This window comes from Ailuropoda melanoleuca, chromosome 1 (assembly GCF_002007445.2).
Source record: "Ailuropoda melanoleuca isolate Jingjing chromosome 1, ASM200744v2, whole genome shotgun sequence".
Taxonomy (NCBI): Eukaryota; Metazoa; Chordata; class Mammalia; order Carnivora; family Ursidae; genus Ailuropoda; species Ailuropoda melanoleuca.
The window spans coordinates 170,913,385-170,932,256 of NC_048218.1; the positions used below are offsets into that span (position 1 = coordinate 170,913,385).

At 39.5% G+C, this 18,872-nt stretch overlaps 1 protein-coding gene across 1 annotated transcript in view; it reads right to left on the reverse strand.

The window, feature by feature from the left end:
- Window positions 1–2,412: 2,412 nt before the first annotated feature.
- The window catches only part of DPY19L1 (dpy-19 like C-mannosyltransferase 1), a 71,710-nt gene continuing 55,250 nt past the window's right edge, over window positions 2,413–18,872 (reverse strand). The window contains exons 15-21 of the mRNA XM_034670359.1: window positions 17,786–17,835; window positions 15,358–15,382; window positions 14,020–14,139; window positions 12,440–12,614; window positions 11,612–11,711; window positions 10,316–10,441; window positions 2,413–5,221 (exon numbers count right to left, since the gene is read on the reverse strand). Of these exons, the coding sequence (XP_034526250.1) occupies window positions 5,065–5,221; window positions 10,316–10,441; window positions 11,612–11,711; window positions 12,440–12,614; window positions 14,020–14,139; window positions 15,358–15,382; window positions 17,786–17,835 (753 nt within the window). The 3' untranslated portion in view covers window positions 2,413–5,064. The remainder of the gene's footprint in view (window positions 5,222–10,315; window positions 10,442–11,611; window positions 11,712–12,439; window positions 12,615–14,019; window positions 14,140–15,357; window positions 15,383–17,785; window positions 17,836–18,872) is intronic.

Genomic DNA, 18,872 nt, shown 5'->3' on the forward strand with positions numbered 1-18,872 from the left:
ATCGGTATAACAACTGAATGAGCTTAATTTTGCTACATTGAACTTTCTCTCAAGGTATTAAATTTGCATATAGAAAAAAGCCCAGGTACTTAAAAGAATGAAATGATATTATGCTCAATTAAAAAGAACATGCCTGTGTAAACACAATACTTGGTAGCACTACCATTTATTTGAAAGTCATTTTGACAACACACTGCTTACTTAATTAGAATTTAGGGTTAGAGATAATGGAATACAGAAAACACTGCCTTGAAAGCAGAGCCAATGTCAATACCATCCTAATCTCTTTGCACAAAAAGAAAAATCTACCTTTTAACTACACGACAATGACTCAAAATCTTAAGAGAAAAAAACTTCAACTTGTACATTCACTCAGAATTTTAAAATCTCTCTCATGGAAGGAAAAGTTAACGGAAAGAATTTTCAAGACCTTCCTATACCTTAATTCCTTCTCAACTCCAAATGTAAAACTGCATTTGCACTGACACGGTATTGTGAAATAAAGACCAATTCAAGAATGTAATGAAGTTTAAAAGCAGCTTCTCTTTTCTCTGCATGGGGAACAATTTTACTGATTTCAATTAGAAACTTCTAGTTGTGGGGAAGAGAAAGGGAAGGCAGAAGAGAGAAGCAGGTGATCCGTGACTCAAAGCTGGTCCTTAGCTGCTCTCTAATAGTGAGAAGATTGAAGATTTCTGGGGCCAAAGGTAATAAAGTGAAAAATGGAGTTTTAAAATCCACACACATCACTGAATTTATCCATTTTCTTCTAGACAAAGTAATTTTACAAAAGGAAGTTCGATCTTAAAGGATTTCTCTCGTTTTTCCATTTCTGAACTGAAAAGAAACTGTTTGAAGACCAGTCTAGTTTCAAAATATTTAAATGATCGTAAGCCACCTGTTCAGCAAACACAATGTAAATAAGCTGCACTAATGTTCTGGTTAAAAACTACCTTATCTTGGGGTGCCTGGGTGGTTCAGTCGTTAAGCTTCTGCCTTCGGCTCAGAGCGTGATCCCGGAGTTCTGGGATCAAGCCCCACATCAGGCTCTTCCGCTGGGAGCCTGCTTCTTCCTCTCTCACTCCCCTTGCCTGTGTTCCCTCTCTCGCTGGCTGTCTCTCTCTCTGTCAAATAAATAAATAAAATCTTTAAAAAAAAAAAAAAAGAACTACCTTATCTGTTCTTTGCTCCCTGCAAGTTCTGTTGAAGCAATGCCCCCCTGAAAGACAAAGAAGGGACTCTACACAATTCAGTTTCCAGTGTAGGGACCCTGTAGCCTGTCCTGGTGCGATAAATGCTGTCAAGAAGGGAATGCCCTCTAGAGGCCAGTCATCCACATAGTCTTTTGCAATCCATCAAAGCTGCAGTTCTCAAGTGTGGTCCCTGGACCAAGAGCGTCAGCACTACTTGAGACATGGTTAGAAATGTAAATTCTGGGGCCCCATCTGCTTAGTCCATTTGGGCTCTCCTATAGACAACAGAAATGTATCTCTCACGGTTCTAGAAACTGAAAGTCCAATATCAAGGTGCCAGTGGATTCAGTGTCTGGTGAGAACCCTCTTCCTGGTTCATAGATGGCAACTTGTAGCTGTAACTTCACAATGCGAAAGGTCCAAGGAACCTTTCTTGGGATTCTTTCATACAGGCACTAATCCTACTCGTGAAGCCTCTACCCTTATGACCCAATCACCTTCCAAATGTCCCATCTCCTAATACAATCACCTTGGGGGTTAGGGTTTCAACATCTGAATTCCAGGGGGACACAAACATTCAGACCATCCCACCACCTTAGGTGAATTGCATCAGAACCCTCTGTGGTGGGGTGCAGCGATCTGCGTTTTAACAAGCCCCCCAGGTGATTCTGAGGCACACTAAATTTGAGAACCACTGTATTAGAAACACTTCACTCCCCAAAGATGTCAGAGAATGAAGGTGTCACTGTGTAAAGAAGTTAATTATACAGGCATGAACTAAGCTAAACTGCCTTTCCTCCAGGCAGAAAAATAAATAAACAAAGCTGATGCTTGTATCAAGCAAAAACAGGGCAATATAATTTAGGAAATATCATGAGACCACACTATAGTTTAATGTATGAAAAAACACTTTCAGTAACTCTAAAATTATCCCCAAACTATGACTTTAAAGAATGATAGTGTCCCTCGATGTAAATGCTAACGTAACGTAAATGTGTAATAGCATAAATATAGAAGAAGGGTATGGGTAACCCCAGTAACTACGCCACCCCAATGGAGAGGACTAAGTAGTTTCATGGACCCCACTGTTGGAACCCTTCCCCATCATGAGGGACTGCAGCCTGCCACACACCAAGTTCATGGTTATCTGACTACAGAATGAGGTTGAACACGTTAAGAGTCAAGGTAGGAATGAAAATAGCAATTTAAAAAAAACCACTTTCTAGATTTTTCATGATCTTTTTTATTGAACATACATAGTACATGTAAAACAACTGGCATAAAATTCATAAAAATACAATACTTCTATGTGATATCACTTTATTCCTGATACAGCCTTTCACCTTCTCCTTAATATCATTGTCCTATTTGAACACAATACTTTTTCTACGAAGCGGTTTTAGAGGCTTTTCTGCTTATAGAAATACTGCCCCCACTTTGTTTCTTCCTATGTCACAGCAAGAGCTATTTTTACCACCTCCTTGCCCATCCTTACCTTCCTCACGCTAAAGCAAAAATATTTTTAAATGCTAAAAATGAGTAAAATACTGAGCTTTAGTACTGTTTTGTCACGTATATGGAAACTACGACTATCCTATGTTGCCATGAAAATCCAGATCACCTACAGCCCTGGCTGCTACCAGACGCGACCACGGCTGAGTGCGCCCTGCAGCGCCAGGCCTCTGTTCTTAACTCACCGACCTAAAATACAACCACAGCTTGCTGGTGGAGTTACATCAGTAAATACTGTTACAAAAGGATTCTTATGGGGGGAGAAAAAACCAACCTAATCTGACCACTTTTAACTTTTCCCAGCGCATTAAATAGTCAAAACGGTATTTTAATGTTTTTCCTGTACAGAATTTCCAATCGTTACACGTGAACTCATCAGGAAGGGAATGACTGGAGGGTGGGGAGGAAAGAGAGTGACTTTAAAAGTACAATTATTTAAGACCTGGAACCGCGGCGTGTATACGACAGCCAGCCGCGCTTCCGCGCACAGTCACACAGGGAGCAGAGCACGCCTCCCTCCTCCCGCCCACCTCGGCCTCAAGTGCCCTCTTCCCACTTTTCTGGATTGCTGCATCACTGCTCAAACTCTCCTCCTAATCCACGACTCCCCAGCTGCTTCCCTATTTTCTGAAACTGGCAAAAGCCCAAGAAATAAAAGTCACCCGGCGAGCGAGGAGGAGGGGGCTGGCACCTGAAGACGCAGACGGCAGCTCCCGCCGGCAGGAGGCTCCCCGGAATCGCGGGCTCTGGGCCGGGCCGGGGGCTGCCCGCTCGCAGCCCAGGCTGTCCTTGCAGCTGTCTGCTCTAAGCAAGCTAGTGCTTCCCCCAGACCAGGCTTGTCCTTGGGCTCTGGTGAGAAGGCAGAAAGGGAACAGCTCTTCAGTGGCTCCCAGGACTGGGCACCGGAAACCATCCCTGAGGACTCAGGTCTCAAGGACAGTCCACAATGAGGTTAATCTGCCTGTGGTTAATAAAGAGAACACTGTATAATTAAATGTGTAGTCCATCAGAGTCATGGTTTGCTTAGAATTCAAAATCTTAAAAACGTCTCTCAGAACTATGAGGTTTCACTGTTTTGAAGACTCTCATTTCACACAAATTAACTTCTAAGAAACAAAAACTCATCCTAGGAATTCAGAGCAGGTTCGGGAATCTTTCAAAATAAAAATATATAAGGAGGAAAAAACATAAAGAGGAAGGCTGAATATATTCATTCCTCGTACTGAAATGATAGTTTCGGGGACCAAAATTATAACATAAGGCTTAAGGCTTTGTCTTACTAAAGACAGGCAATTTAAAAAGTAAAATATAAAAACTCCATTCACTTCTCATTATGCGTTTACTTTTTTGACAGAAAAATTAGTCATGTTTTATTGTATCTTAATAGTAAAAGAAAACTACACATACTACAGTCTACTGTTGCGCTGTAATTTATGTCTACTCAAATACACGTTAGTTTGTAGATGCATTATATTGGGTCATTCAAAATAGTTGTTCTAAAACTACAATTAAACATGAAAAATTTTTACAGTGGTTTAAAGGTACTAAAATATAAACATCTGAATAATACTAAAAATGAGAAAAATACACAATTGCCATTAAATTTTTTTAACCAAGAATAAGTACTTTTTAAGCAACTAAACGAGTAAATAACACTTATTTGACAAAGAATGCTGGGAGAGAAAGAGGGAGAAAGGAGAGAGAGAAGACACGCTAATGCCACACGGCTGGTCATTACAGGAGTTTGGTCCTGACCACTAGATCCAAGAATCTGGATTAGTAATGGGCAGGAAATGCTTCATTAACGAGAGCAACAAGAAACAAAAGAATACGAAGAAGTGAAACAGATAATTCCACAGAGCAAATACCCACGTCTGCCCCATCCGCTCTTACAGAAGTTGATGACAGGGGCCCGACACGACTGAGGAGCTTACGACAATCACAGAGATGTCCAAATGACAAGAGCAAGAGGCAGAAAAGGAAACAAGGGGCACCAAGAGTCCATAAACTAAAACCAGCCCCTCAGTCAGAACTGATATTTTCATACCCTCCTTGTCATGACCCACCGTATTTCTTTTACAGGTAGCTTTGCTCACTCACTTTAGCACAAATATTTAAGTCAGGTACAAACATATACTCATTTGCATAGCAAATTTTAAGGGGTGCATTGAAATAGTAACCAATTGATTAAGGTATAAGTATTTTTACAATCAGAACAACATTCAAATTGACCAAACAAAATGTTTTCTATTTGAAAACAGTTACCTATAAAAGTTTTTGGGATTTGAATTAAAAGCAAGGCATGAGTTATTAGCAAAACATTAAAACCATTACTGATGTACTTCTCTGTAGGCAGCAGTCATTCCTCTATAACTTCTAGGACCTTGTAAACACTGTTCTGGAATACAGTGGCGAAGTGTGGCTTGGAATCCTTCACCAAGAGGTTACATAAGGGAGGTTTCCCAGCATTAGCAGGATCTTCCACGTCCCAAATTTCGGGCATACTGCACCCAGGCCTAGAGACATTAAGGTACAGATTAAAAATCAGAGTACCTTATATATGGCAGATGAAGCAGAATGCACCTTTTAGATTCCTGCCCCCATTTCAGTTTTTCTGTGTAAATTAACTGAGTTTAAGAAATCCTATTATAGTTAGTTATATTTATTTAAGCTGCCATGAATTCTCTTTAGAACAAGGTGAATGCAGCAAAGTTGACTATAGAAAAAGAAACAGACATACAAAAATACATGAATTCAGGTGGTGGGGTGAGAGAGAGCTTGCTTAAATTCTGCCTCAGCTACTTAGCTAGAATGTGGCTTTGGATAGCTCACGCAGTGTCTCCCCACATTTGTCAACCGGGGAATACCCATGACGTGGGCGTGTCATGAGGACTCAGAGAGAGAGAGACTGTATCTAGCTAACATTGTGCCCAGCACACAATAAGAGGTTAATATATTATATTGACTTAACAATTATAATTGGCAGATATGTTTAGGTCACACTTATGCAACTTCCCACTACTGTCTCCTAGAATGAGTCAATTTAAAGGAAATCCAGTGGTGTTCAGCTCATGTCTTAGCTAAATGCACAATTAAATTTTAAAATCAATATATTCTATAAAGAAGAGAAGTGAAACTGATATTGTGTGATATTTGTTCCAATAACTTCTGCAGATAACTGTAACAGTTATTTTAAATCTAAAGCAGTGTTCTAGATATAACTGTTGGTTTTCACTGGGGCTCACAAATTTTTTTTTCCTTTTTTTTTTTTTTTTTGGCTTTTTTTCACATTGAAGATTTTTATGTTCTTACCTTTCAAGATGTCACTCTTTCCTTTTAGGGCTTGTGATTTCTATGTCTTGTGTAAGGAATTTTTCCCTATCATGGTATCGTGAGAATATGCATTGTGTGTTCTATGCAAGTTTTAGAGTTCTGTTTTTCACAGTTAGACCTAGAATTCATCTGAAATTAATTTTTCTGTATGGTGTGAGGTAGAGATTAAATTTTAATTTTTTCCATACAGACAGCCAACAGCTCTAGGTCCATTTACTATTATTTATCAAATCCATCTTTGCCCCCACTACTCAGAACGTGGTACATTGCTTTCAAATCTCTATTACCTGTTTTATAATCACCAATGTAATCGCTGATTCAGGCAACAATCAAAACTGGATGCAAGAACTATCTGATGAAAGGTTGTTAAGAAAGAGGATCAACAAATGTCCCCTAATTATCTCCATTTCTGATTAATTCTAAAGGAGATCTGCCTCAATAGATCAGGTGATCCAACTTAGCAGCACCAATGACAGAACAGGGTGATCTCCATCTCCTCAAGTGACATATGGAGGGTATACAACCCCTCTGAGGTCATTAATATTCTTGCCACAATTTGCTAAACTATATCTAATCATGAGGAAGGAATTAGACAAATCCAAATGCGGGACATTCTTGGAAGACAACTGGCCTGGACTCTTCCAAAATATCAATAAAAACAAAAAAGGCGAAAGGAAGTTCACAATTTCTTTCGTGCTATTTGAGAAGTTTAAAAAAAAAACAGAAAAATACAAAATATAGAAATAATTACAGAGCATTGGCCTTATGTTTTGTCATGGATGCTTCACTTTAAGAAAAAAAAACGTTTCCGACATGTCCTTTTTATTCCCAAAGGCAGCCCCACTCCCCTGCTCTCCACCACGAGGCAAGCACCATGGCAGCAGGACATACGCTCTCTTCTTAATAACATCTTTAATTCAAAGTTAACTACCATCCAGAAAGCATCAAAATATAGGCCTGCCGAAATAAAAAAAAATCAAAGTCACTGTCACTTCCAATGCCATTTCTCAGAGGTGGCTTGTGGACACAACCTAGCACACATTCTGCGAGACCTCTTTCATCCAAGTTCAGACACACGTGCACACAAACAAAGGCACGGACTTATGTACGCAGATGCTCCTGGGTTGCTTTTACAAAAATGGGATTATTCTGGGACTCCTCACTTGACAAGGAAATGTGGCTATTGTTCCACCAGCACCTAAAGGTCTACCTCATTCTTTTTAGTAGTTGCTAGTACGTCTATGTATTAACGAAGCACTCTTTTATGTATGGATAGTGTTTCCCGTTTTGCCATTATAAAGTGATGTTGATACAAACGTTCTTGTGCCGATATCTTTCTGCAAGCTAACCTTCCAGAAGCAGCACTATCGCTACATCACAGGCACACAGTTTTCACTGTGCCCGTCAGATTATCTCCCAAAAGGTTTTCCCAGCGAGTGTTCTCAAGAAGTGTGTAAAGGGCACATTTTTTGCACACCCTCCCTGACACCAGATTCTATCAACACTGAGCACATACGATAGCAAGACTGGGCTTGGAGTTTCTACCCCTTAATTTTCTCACACATGCCGAGGCCCAGCTGCGACTACACTGCCAGCCGTGGGCAGTAGAGAGCACAACACAGGGGCAGAGAAAACCACCGGGCTCCTGAGTTCACCTGCTTTCAGAGAAAGAGAAGGCTACGAGCTAGCTGCCTTTGCGAGCTCTGTTGGACTAAATGTAACACCCTGCAGTCCTTATCTGAGTTTCCTGAAGCTCCCTCAGGAGCCAGCCAGCTATATCTTTAAATAGCATTATTGAAAATGGGAATAATTTTCTTCTGAATTCATGTGTTTTAATTTTATGTCAACTCTATTATTGGAATTAATGAGAAAGAAAGCAGAGAACTGAGAATAAAAGAGTAGTTAATTAAAAACTCATCTACAACTTGCATTTGAGTATATTTTTGTACTTGTATTTGAACACGGGGTGTCAACTATTTAAAGAATAATCAAGCCACACAATTAAAGCCACTGGTACTGAGATCACATAAATACAGTCACCAATGTGCTGGGCACAGTTAAACTGCTAGATATATATTGAGTCTCTCTTCCCATTCTTCTCCTACTTGACTTCCCCATTTGCTCCCTGTTCTGACACACTTTTCTCTTCCAGTAACCTCTAGATGTTTCAGGAATAAGTGAAATGGACAGTGGGGGTCAAAGCATTAAAGAAGATCCTAGTTCTGGTAGAAAGTTCTGTCAAGAAACTCAGTCTTCCTGCTGCACTAAATATTAGTCCTTCCTCCTTTCCTCTCCTGTCTGTGTCCCTGATTTGCTTCCCTGGCAGAACAGAAAGTACAGCTTGTGTTTTGTTTCAAGGTTTAAGCAGAGTGCACCTGCCTAAGGTTTCCTGAGATTTATTATCGGTCTGAGGTAAATCTTGCAGTAGATGGAGAGTGTTTTTTTAGTTACTGAGGAAAACACATTAGAGAAAGTCACTTCATTAGCTTCCTCCTCTCCATTCCTACCGGAAAAACACAACAGGGGCAAGTTAAGGTCCAGATGGGAAATCGAGCACACACTCCCACCCCAGATTCTCAGTCTTAGTGCCCGGAAGTGAGTGCTAAATGGAAATGATCCAAAGTCAGTGAACTCACTGCTGACCTTGTTTAGTGTGCAAGATTTATTGCCATACTTCCTAAATTTGTCTCTCATCCCTTCTGGTATATGAAACAGTGCTCTGCCCATCAGAACATGAGACCACTACAGGGAGGCAAATCCAAGGAGCTCCACCAACATCTTAGAATATAAAGGGCCCCAGCCCCTGCAATCACCACATATTCAAAACACTATGCAGGGTCTAGAAAAAAAAATGAAGAATCTTGAATCAAGGCTCATCATTAGCTTGGGGACAAAAAGGTCATAAATCATTATTTTTATGTTCCCGTAACCTATAGGTGTCTCAGGCTGATCACTAAACTAGAGAGTGAAGCCCAAGGCAATAAAGAAGATCACAGTGTGTGTGGAAATCTGTCAAGAAACTATGTTCTCCTGATTGCAAATGTCAGCTCACCATTCATTTATATTATGATGTCCTCATAAAACTGCTATGAGAGATGCTTGTGACTTTTTTGTCCTAAGTTTATATAACAAAGTCAATTACAAGTGAGAATATGAATTTCATATATATTCTTATGTTCATAAGGAATTAAAACATTTTCTGAATTACAACTCCAAGAACAAGAACATTTTGTATAGATTATGATTAAATTCAAGTCATCTGGGACCCATTCATAGGAAAATCATTCAATAATCAACAATTGTTTGAGTTTCCTTGTGGGCAATGCTGACAGCTACCGTGTCACGGAACTATTCTCACTTCTGAGTCAATATTTAATTATTTCGTCTTAACACCCTTATGTATCACTGAAATACATGGTAAATAAGTATGATTAAGCCACAAATACAGCAACCTCCAAAGGCCTCTGTTTAAAGAGTAATGAGAATTTTAAAAATAATAGTATTCCATAAAATACTCCTGATTTCTAATGAAACTACTCATGTCTGTGCTCCTCGTGGAGCCAACGCTGTTATTTTAATAGCAAGCCACTGACATCAGCTGTCTAGTCACCCAGATGCAAGATTTCTATACGGTCAATTTCAAAATTCATATTTGCTTTGAAGATCTTACTAACTTTTGCTATCCTCTGCTTAGTGGACTTCTCTGAGTGGAAATAGCTTTTACAACTATAAACCCAAGAGAATGTGGGTCACAGTAAAGTTAATTATTTTCCCACTCAAATCAGATGTGAAACAGCAAGAAAGAAGTGTCGCTCTGAGGTGACACTGGGGGGGTGGAAGGGGCCTGTCCATCACGGACATGGTGCAGAGAAGTGGCAAAGGAGGCCTTACTCTCAGCTGCCTGCCTTACTTCATTACAGTGAGACTCTCCATCATTCGGTGGCAGACTCTGCAAGTCTTTTTAAAAGAAAATACAGCCAACTTTAGGTAAAAGTTTTTAAAAATATCAAAAGCAAATATGAGCAATTTGGGAAACTGTCAGTCAGTGCCAATATAACACCTTTAAGGTAGTGTATGCATGCAAATCATTATAAAGGAAACATCTGCAATGCCTAGAAAGGAAAAAAACTCCAATTCAAATAATGATTTAAAAAGTTTTTCCACTTATACTATGCTGCATGTTACATATATCTCATACGAGTAAAGCACTGGCCATAAGACTGAATTAATTTTTCATGTCTTACAAAGATAAAATATTAATTGTGTTGAATACTCACTTGGATCTTCTTATACACCAGGACTCTTCTAGAATGTAATAATTCACTTGTAACTTTATCAATTCTCGCTTCACTTCTTCAGCTGCTTTTCGACTATACATTGAGTAAACTATTTTCGTTCTGGCTCTTTAAAGAAAAATAATCGGGCAGAAGATTTTCAAGATTAAAAGGATGCAATCAATCTATTTGGAAGAAAGCACTGAATGGGAACAAGAAGAAAGACCCCATGGAAGAGTCAGGTCAAGAGAACATTCTTCACAGAGTTCCTGCTCAGAGGGCACTGGGGAGGTTGACCAAAAAAAGGTGGAAGCACAGCATAAGAGTCCTGGGAGAAGAGGTTCAGTTTAACGCAACCCTGCATTTCCAAACTTCGTCGTTTGGTTTGTTTGCTTGCTTGGTTTTGGTTTGAATTCTCCATGACCCTATCATACAGGAGAGTAGGGTGCGCTGTGCGCGGGGACGCACACAAACACGGTACCAGACTACGTTATAGCTGCAAGGCAGTCCCAACTTTGACAGCAGCCAGAACTGGCACTAAGGGCTCTCCATTTTATTCCTAGATTGGAAACAAAACAAAACAAAACAAAAAACAACTAAACTTATTCAACACAAATGCTCTGGAAATTAGCTTACTGAAATTGATTTTTTGTGAAAAGATTGTTTACTTATAAAATAGAAGTTTCAGTGTTACACAGAAGAATAGATTAATAGGATTCACCCAATCACTTAGGAAATGAATAGCTTGACCTATCCCAGAAATTGCATGAAAATTAAATCTATGTCCTTTTCAAAGAAAATGCAATATTCTAACTTATGAAAAATAGAAAAAGCAAAAACCAAGATCATTGTAGTAGGCTATATGGATGAAAATCAGAATAAAACCCTCTTTGAATGGGATTCCATTTCAACTGACTCCTCAGAATTCAAGAAAAATTGCCAAAAGGAAACCTTAATAAAAGCCAGAGGCTCATGAATCTTCTGGGGAGCTTAAGGACCGTGATGACTAATAAGGACCTGGGTGTCCTGCAGCCCCCTTCACCTGGAGAAGGCAGACATGCTATGATTTCATTTTGCTGCCTAGTAGAGAAGAGAACCCCAAAGGTTATAGTTTTATTGCCCAATAAACAGTTATGTATCTGACTCAGTCCTCTTATTTCAGCATTGTTTTCTCCCCTAATTCTATAAATCCCCGTTCGCCACAGCCTTCTGAAAACACTCCTTGCTATTTTACTGGTTCCCTCACTCAGGATTTGTGTGAGAAATCTGTTTCCGGCGATGTGAGAATTGTGTACTAACCTTAACCCTGCATCTTCATAATGCGGATGATTCACAACGGGCCGAAGCGCAGACAGCTTCACACTTGCCATTGTGGGCATGGCACCTGCAAACACTGCGTCTGCAAAGCAGGCAAGAAATCTCAGGAGGACAGTCAGTGAGTGTTACAAGGTCTTCTGGTCAACTCAGTCACTTCCCAGGTGAGAAAGTGAAGACCCAAAGAGGTTCATGACTTAAAGATTCAATGTAAGAAACAGGCCGAAGTCAGCGGGCTGGTAAAAGGGCTATCAGCCCCCTGGCTTGGATAAACCATTTTCTTTGGAAGTTAAAGCCTCTCTTTTCATCAGTGAGGATTTCTGGGGTTTTGTTTGTTTTTCTAATGCCTTAGAAATTTTTCCTGCCTCTAGGAAAGAAGTATCAAATTGGCTAGGAAAGTTTTACAGCACCAAGGAACTCCGGAAAATGATTTTAAAATTCAGTCATTTGATACTCAGATAACAACAAAATCTCCCTGAATAAAATGTCCTATTCCATGAGTTCATTTCAAGAAGGAATGTGCAGGATTAAGATTAAAAACTCATTAGGAAAATAAGTACAATAAAAACTATTTTAAATCATGCCATGTAAAACTTTGGATAAATTTTGAAAAAAAAATTAGAATTTATGGAAAAAAGCAAAACAGGTTACTAAGAAAATATAACATTTCCTTTGCAAACCATTTAAGTAAGATTGACATCTCTCTTTTTCTGAATAATCTAGAAGCAGCCCTGCTTAGAAAGAGTAAGGTCAATAGAAGCAACGTGGGTTTAAGATTCTGCAGTGGTATATAACACTGTTGGGAAAACCTACCTGGTTTAGTACTGTATTTGATCCATTCTATAAGTTCTTCTTGTGGCAAATTGCTGAACTCCCCTACAATATTCCATTGGGTTTGCAGATTTGCTGACCCTTGTATTGACATTGCTGCTAATACAGCAAAAACAACAGCACCAGGATGTACTTTGCAAAAGAGCCATCCAAACAGCTGAAACCAAATGAAGAATACATTGCTAATTGTTAGTTCAAAGCAGCCTGCATCCAATAAACAAAAGTTCCTCCCAGAGAAGAACACAGTCTCTGCTAGAGTCCCAGATAAAGGACTAATTATCCTAAGAGAAAGTTCCAGAAACAATGACCAGAGGGATTAAAAGAATTTTGCCATTAGCCTTACATAGTTGGGATATAATTTTAAGAAGCTGTTTTCTCAATTCATTCTAATTCTAGATTCAGGTAAAGCCAGGACAACCTACATAATTTGCCAGGCCCAGTGCAAAATAAGAATGTGGGGCTTCTTGTTCAAAAATTGTTTAGAAGTTCAAAAGACCAACAGAAGAGCATCCCAGTAAGTGCAGGGCCCTTCTGAGGGTGGGCCCCCATGTGTTCGCGGAGATCCCACACCTGTGAAGCCTTCCCGGGGCAAGGTTCTCTATCTTCAGTCATGGTGCAGGCTGGGATTTAAGACGCAAGGCTTCCCATCTGCCTCCTTTCCTGCCCCAGCCTTGTGGAGTCAGGAAGAGTGGCTTCATCCCTAAGTCAGCCTCTGGCAAGCAGTGCCTCTCTAACACAACACCAACATTCTCATTGGGAACCTTGAGGCTGGCTGATTTTTCCATTCAAATAGTCCACTCTCAATAACACTTTGTCCCTGTCATTCTCTCCTTAATTTCTCTACATGTCCGTAGAACCAGATTTCCAGCTTTTTGAGGGCATATATATTTTTTTGCTTTTTGATTTTTCTATTAACCATTCTACCCTCATCCCCAGAGCGTGCTGTAGATGCTTAGTAAATATTTGCTAAATTTAAAAGAGCTGCTGCCGCTGCACCTTGACTAATGGTCTGATGAAAAGGGGACACTGTGTAGAAGCATAAATCTGTGGATACAGGGCAAGGAGGCAAGTAGCCAGGAAAAATAAGTAGCAAATAACCAAAAGAGCTTACACTAAATTTTGAAAAGTCAAGTTAGGGATGTGCATACAAATGTATACTCAAAGCAAAAACAATTTTTTTAAGCTTGATACCGAAAAAGAACATCTATTTGAAAGTAACTGCAACTTGAAATCACTGGTCAGAATTCTTTGGGGTAGGAATATCAGAACAACAAAAAATTATTTCTACAATGAAGCTCTGTTTTCTATCAACATCTGTTGTAATCACTCATGAATTCAGCCTATACCACTTGAGTATTCATCGTATGCCAAAGACTATTTTAGAATAAATGACCTGTTTTAGCCTTTGTCCTTTAGGAAAGATTAATACAAGATCATGAAGAACTTTCACTACAACAAGTTAAAGAATTTTGAGTAATTCAGTATTATTTAGGGTCATTCAATAACAAAGGTGGGGGTAAAGTGATCATAGCAGCTATCACGTCAACTAACAACCATCTTACCTGTCTTGAACAGATCAAGGAAGCCATAACACACATGTGTGGTGTCAAGAAGAGTTTTAGTCTCATAATTAAAATACCGAGGACTGTATATGCTAACAGTTGCAATGCATGATAAACTAGCTGAAAGAAAGAGAAAATATTTTTTCACTCCTACTATTTGTGAAGTTTAATATATTGTTAAATAGATGAATATGCAGAAAAGGGTACTTTTTCTTAATAACAATGTTTTGATTTCTGAAATAAACGAGTCTTAAAATTCACTTTCAAACTACTCCATTTTATTAGAAACTAAAATTATAAGTCACTACCACAAGTGGTTTTAGAATTTTGCTCAGAGTTATTAAGCCTGCAGTTAATAAAGCCCACATTTCTGAATCAACCTTTTTGCTACCATCAGATTAAGATAGGAAAGCGGTAAACAAAAATAAGTACTGTTTAAGATCCCAGAGCTCTCCCTTGGAACAGCCATCAAAACCAGGTTGAAATATGCAATACAGTATCATTAACTGTAGTCACCATGCTGTTGCTAAGAGAGTAGATCTTGAAAGTCTTCATCACAAGAAAAAAGATTTTTTGTAACTATGTACGTGATGGATGTTAGCTAGACTTAGTATGGTGATCATTCCACAATGTACACACATCTGATTAATGGGCTCCGGGAAACAATCTGAGGGTTTCAGAGGGGATGGGGTTGGGGGGATGGGCTAGCCCAGTGATGGGTATTAAGGAGGGCACATATTGCATGGTGCACTGGGTTATTATACGCAAACAATGAATCATGGAACACTATGTTAGAAACTAATGATGTACTGTATGGTGACTAACATATCATAATTTTTAAAAAAATTATGTTGTATAACTGAAACCAATATCATGTTACATGTCAATGATATCTTAATTAAAAAATAAACAAAAAAACAGGAAGGTAGGAAGGAAAGAACAAAGGGAGGGAGGGAGGGAGAGAGGGGGAAGGGAAAGGAAAGAAAGGAAGAAAAGAAGGAAGGAAGGAAGGAAGGAAGGAAGGAAGGAAGGAAGGAAGGAAGGAAGGAAGGAAGGAAGGAAGAACAGGTGGAATCGCCAGGAGATGGGAGCAGTAACCATTCACCCAATAAGCTGGACCACCATGAGGAGGATCTGAGCAGACCAAACGGGCTTCCTACTTAACTGTTTTAACAAATGAATCGTCATGTTTGTAACAGTCTCATAAAAACACATACAGACCTATTTTGAAGATGATTAATGACAATTACCAATACTTAGAAACTGGAACTAGACAGAAAAGTCCAAATACACACAAACATTAAAATAAAGTAAATTTTAGTAAGATTGAGTCTTTACCTCTCCGTGATCAACCTGGTGTTTTCTGAAATGGAATAAGAAATACTACTATTGAATCATTACTGGAGCACTTAATTCAATTATTTGCATTATTATCTTACAAATACGAGTTTTAAAACTTCTATAATATTCCAAGGACACACAAATGTAGATAAAAATCACTCAAAGTTATGAACCGAAGCAGGTGCCACAATCTTTGAAAAGACAGTTAATTATTATTTTTTTTAATGACCACGTTGCACACCCCGCACATCTGACTGCATGGACAATTACTGGGCCGACAAAAGGCACACTGTGTTGTATCAGCTACCTCCCTGGGGATATTCTGGCAAAGCAGGGAGTGAAGTGAAGGGAAGCCTGAAGGCTTCGTACTTCCATACCCCTGCTTCTCGTCGCCAGTGGTCCCTGATCTCCCCCATAAACTGCAGCTGCTACAGAGATCATTTAGGAAACCAGACATAAAAGATGTTTTCAGCAGCAGCTCTGGAATATACAAATAGCCACAAAACTCCCCCCTTAGTGTTTCTCGACAGTTTTAATTTCCTGAGAAAGGGTACATGCTTAGAGGCCCATACACCCTCCCTACACCTCCCTCTGACTCCACACCACCCCTCCCCTGCCATCCCATTTCAATTATCATCACAGCAGTACCAGCAATTTTTTGAAAATGGGAATCTAGTCATCCCAATCCCTTACTTAAAACCCTCCAATGGATTCCTTTTGTAACTAGAATAAACTCTCAAATCCTTACCATGCTGCACACGGTTTTCCTACTTATTCTCAAAACTCATCGTCTACTGTGTTTCCTCTTGGTCACCATGCTCCAATCACGCTAGACTAATCTTGCTCTGTCACACACCAGGGAGACTCCCATATTCAGTGCCCCTCTCCATAATCAGTCCTACTCCGTTTCCCTGTTTTATCTCCTCAGAAGTGTTCGTTCATCGGTTTCTTGATTACTCTCTGTCTCTCCCTACTAAAATGAACCCCCCAGGACTACAGGGTATAAACACACCCATCCTCAATTTCATTGAGGCTGATGACACTGGAGATACAGCAGTAAATAAGACAGGAAAATAACTTTGCCCCCACAGAGCTTACATATATAAGTCAAGGGAGACAAACAAAAAGCAAATGAGCATATGTCACATGGTGATAAGTGCTATGGAGAGAAAGGAAACAGGGCAAAAGATGCCAGGAGTGCTGGATGACCGGGAAGGTGTATGTCAATCCATGTGGTCACCAACTGAGTGACATGTGAGCAAGGCCTGAAGGAGTGGAGAGTTTGAGGTTGAGCATCCCTCAGGCAGAGAGAAAGACAGTGCAGGGCCCATAGTAGGAAGGTCCTTAATGGGCTAACTGCAAAGACACCATGACTAGAGAAGAGCGAGGTGGGGGAGAATGGCGGTGCCACAGGCGACAGGCAGCGCACCAGTGTCCAAGTGTAAATGGTGATAAATGCTGAGCGAGAAGACAAAGCATGTGATGATGGAGAATAATAAGCAAGGACACAAGAAATCTCCTCAGAAGTGATGGTCAAGAAAGGCTTCTTGAAGGAGGTGACATTTAAACAAGAATTAAAGGAGCTGGCCACATACAGAGCCAGGCTGTGAAAAGCGGAGAGCACAACCAGGGCAAAACTGTAGGAAACAACCCACCATGGTTAAAGAGCAGAAAGGAGGTCCATGGGACATGAGTGTAGTGGAAAAGAGGAAAATGATAATTTATTTTTCTCTCAGTTGCCTCTTCGTGTCCTTCTTCTAATGGGTTTTTAGCATTTTTCCTATTAATTTATAGAAGTCCTTTATATATGCCAGTCATTAGTCCTTTGTCGTATATTGTGAATCTTTTCCCCAATTTGTCTTTTTCATTGAAGAATGTTCACAGTATCTTATCAATCCAAAATATTTATCTGGTCAGCCTTTTCAATCTTTCCTTCTACCTTACAGGTTTTATGTCATATTTAACAAGGCCCCTCAAATCCTAAAATTCTAAAAATAAGCTCTTGGTTAATACTGGGGTTTTATTTTTTTCCTACATTTAAATCTTTGCTCCATCTGGAATTTATTTTGTGTAAAACATGAACTATGGAATCACTTTTTATATTTCCCTGCTCCTCTCTCAAGAGACAGTCCACTGGTCCTAAAACCATCAATAGAATAATTTCTGTTCCCTGATAAACTGAAGCACAAAGCTGTGTCCCTCACATAGGGATTATGTGTAGGGTTACAGATTGTATGGATGGAATTTGAAGTATGAGTAAGTGATGTTCTGATTCTGCACAGATAGCGAATAATGAGAAAAGCAAAAAAGAGGAATGACAATTGAAAACACCAGTTATCAAATGTCAAGTGTGCAACATGAACTATAAAAATACATTATAAATATCTACTTAATAAAGTAACAAAATGATTAATAGCGTATTTACCTTATATGTGTCTGTTGTTTAGTTAAGACACCCCACATGTCACTAATAATCTGCAAATAGATTTTTTAACACTTTAGAAGAGCTGTTTTGGGAAAAACAAAATTTCAATTAAAGTATCTTCTAAACTTTCAAACTTCTACTTAAAAATATAAGAAGAATGGAGCTAAGAGATAACTCGGGAAATAATTATAACACCACACTCTTTCATTTATATAGTACTTGTTCATATCTATTACCCAACAACCCTGTTCAGGTAGATCGTGTTATCCTCATTTTGTAAATGCGCCACAGACTCGGATGGATGAAATGACCTCCCAGAAGGTGGACGAGAATGAGGAAGCATTGTTAGGCCCTAAGACCTGACCTTCTGGCTTCCAGGTCACATTCAGTGAATCCCACCATGCCGAGGTGGTGAGCAGAGCCTCTCCTTAATCACACATGCACATATCTGGACAACGAGCTCAGAGACCAGTAAGTACAACTAACCAAACCCTGAGTTTGCACATTTAGCAGCAACTGGAAGGTCGTCTAATCTGAATCCTATTCCCAGTGGGTGTCCTCTATCATGCTGCTGACAGGTTTTCCTCCGGCTCTCGGAAGAGCACTTTCCTAGTCAGTCCAGGCCAGTTCTGGTCAAAAATCCTACCCCCTAGAATTGGCCATGATTTTAAGGAGCCAAAATGAGTATAACTTTATTGCCAAGTGGCAGGCTTTTAAATATTTGAAAATAACTATCGTTTTTCACCTTTGAATCCTTCTTCTTTAAATCAAACATCTCAACCTTTTAAACCTGACGTAATTGTTTTCATCATCTCTCGCCATCCAGGCTGCTGTCTTTTTTAATGCATTCTGAATTGCCAACATTGGTATTTTTTGATTACCTATGGGGTGCACACCCACATAAAGTATGCAAAAATGCAAAGGAAGTGCAGAGCCCGGCATGGAGCAGAAACTCACTGACTATAAACTCATTAGATTTGAAAAGCTGTGGGACTACAAAGCTGAACACGACACAAACACCCAATAAGGGGGGAAAGGTGCTGAGTGTGATTCTTGCTCTTCCCTTGCTTTTCAACGGACACGATGT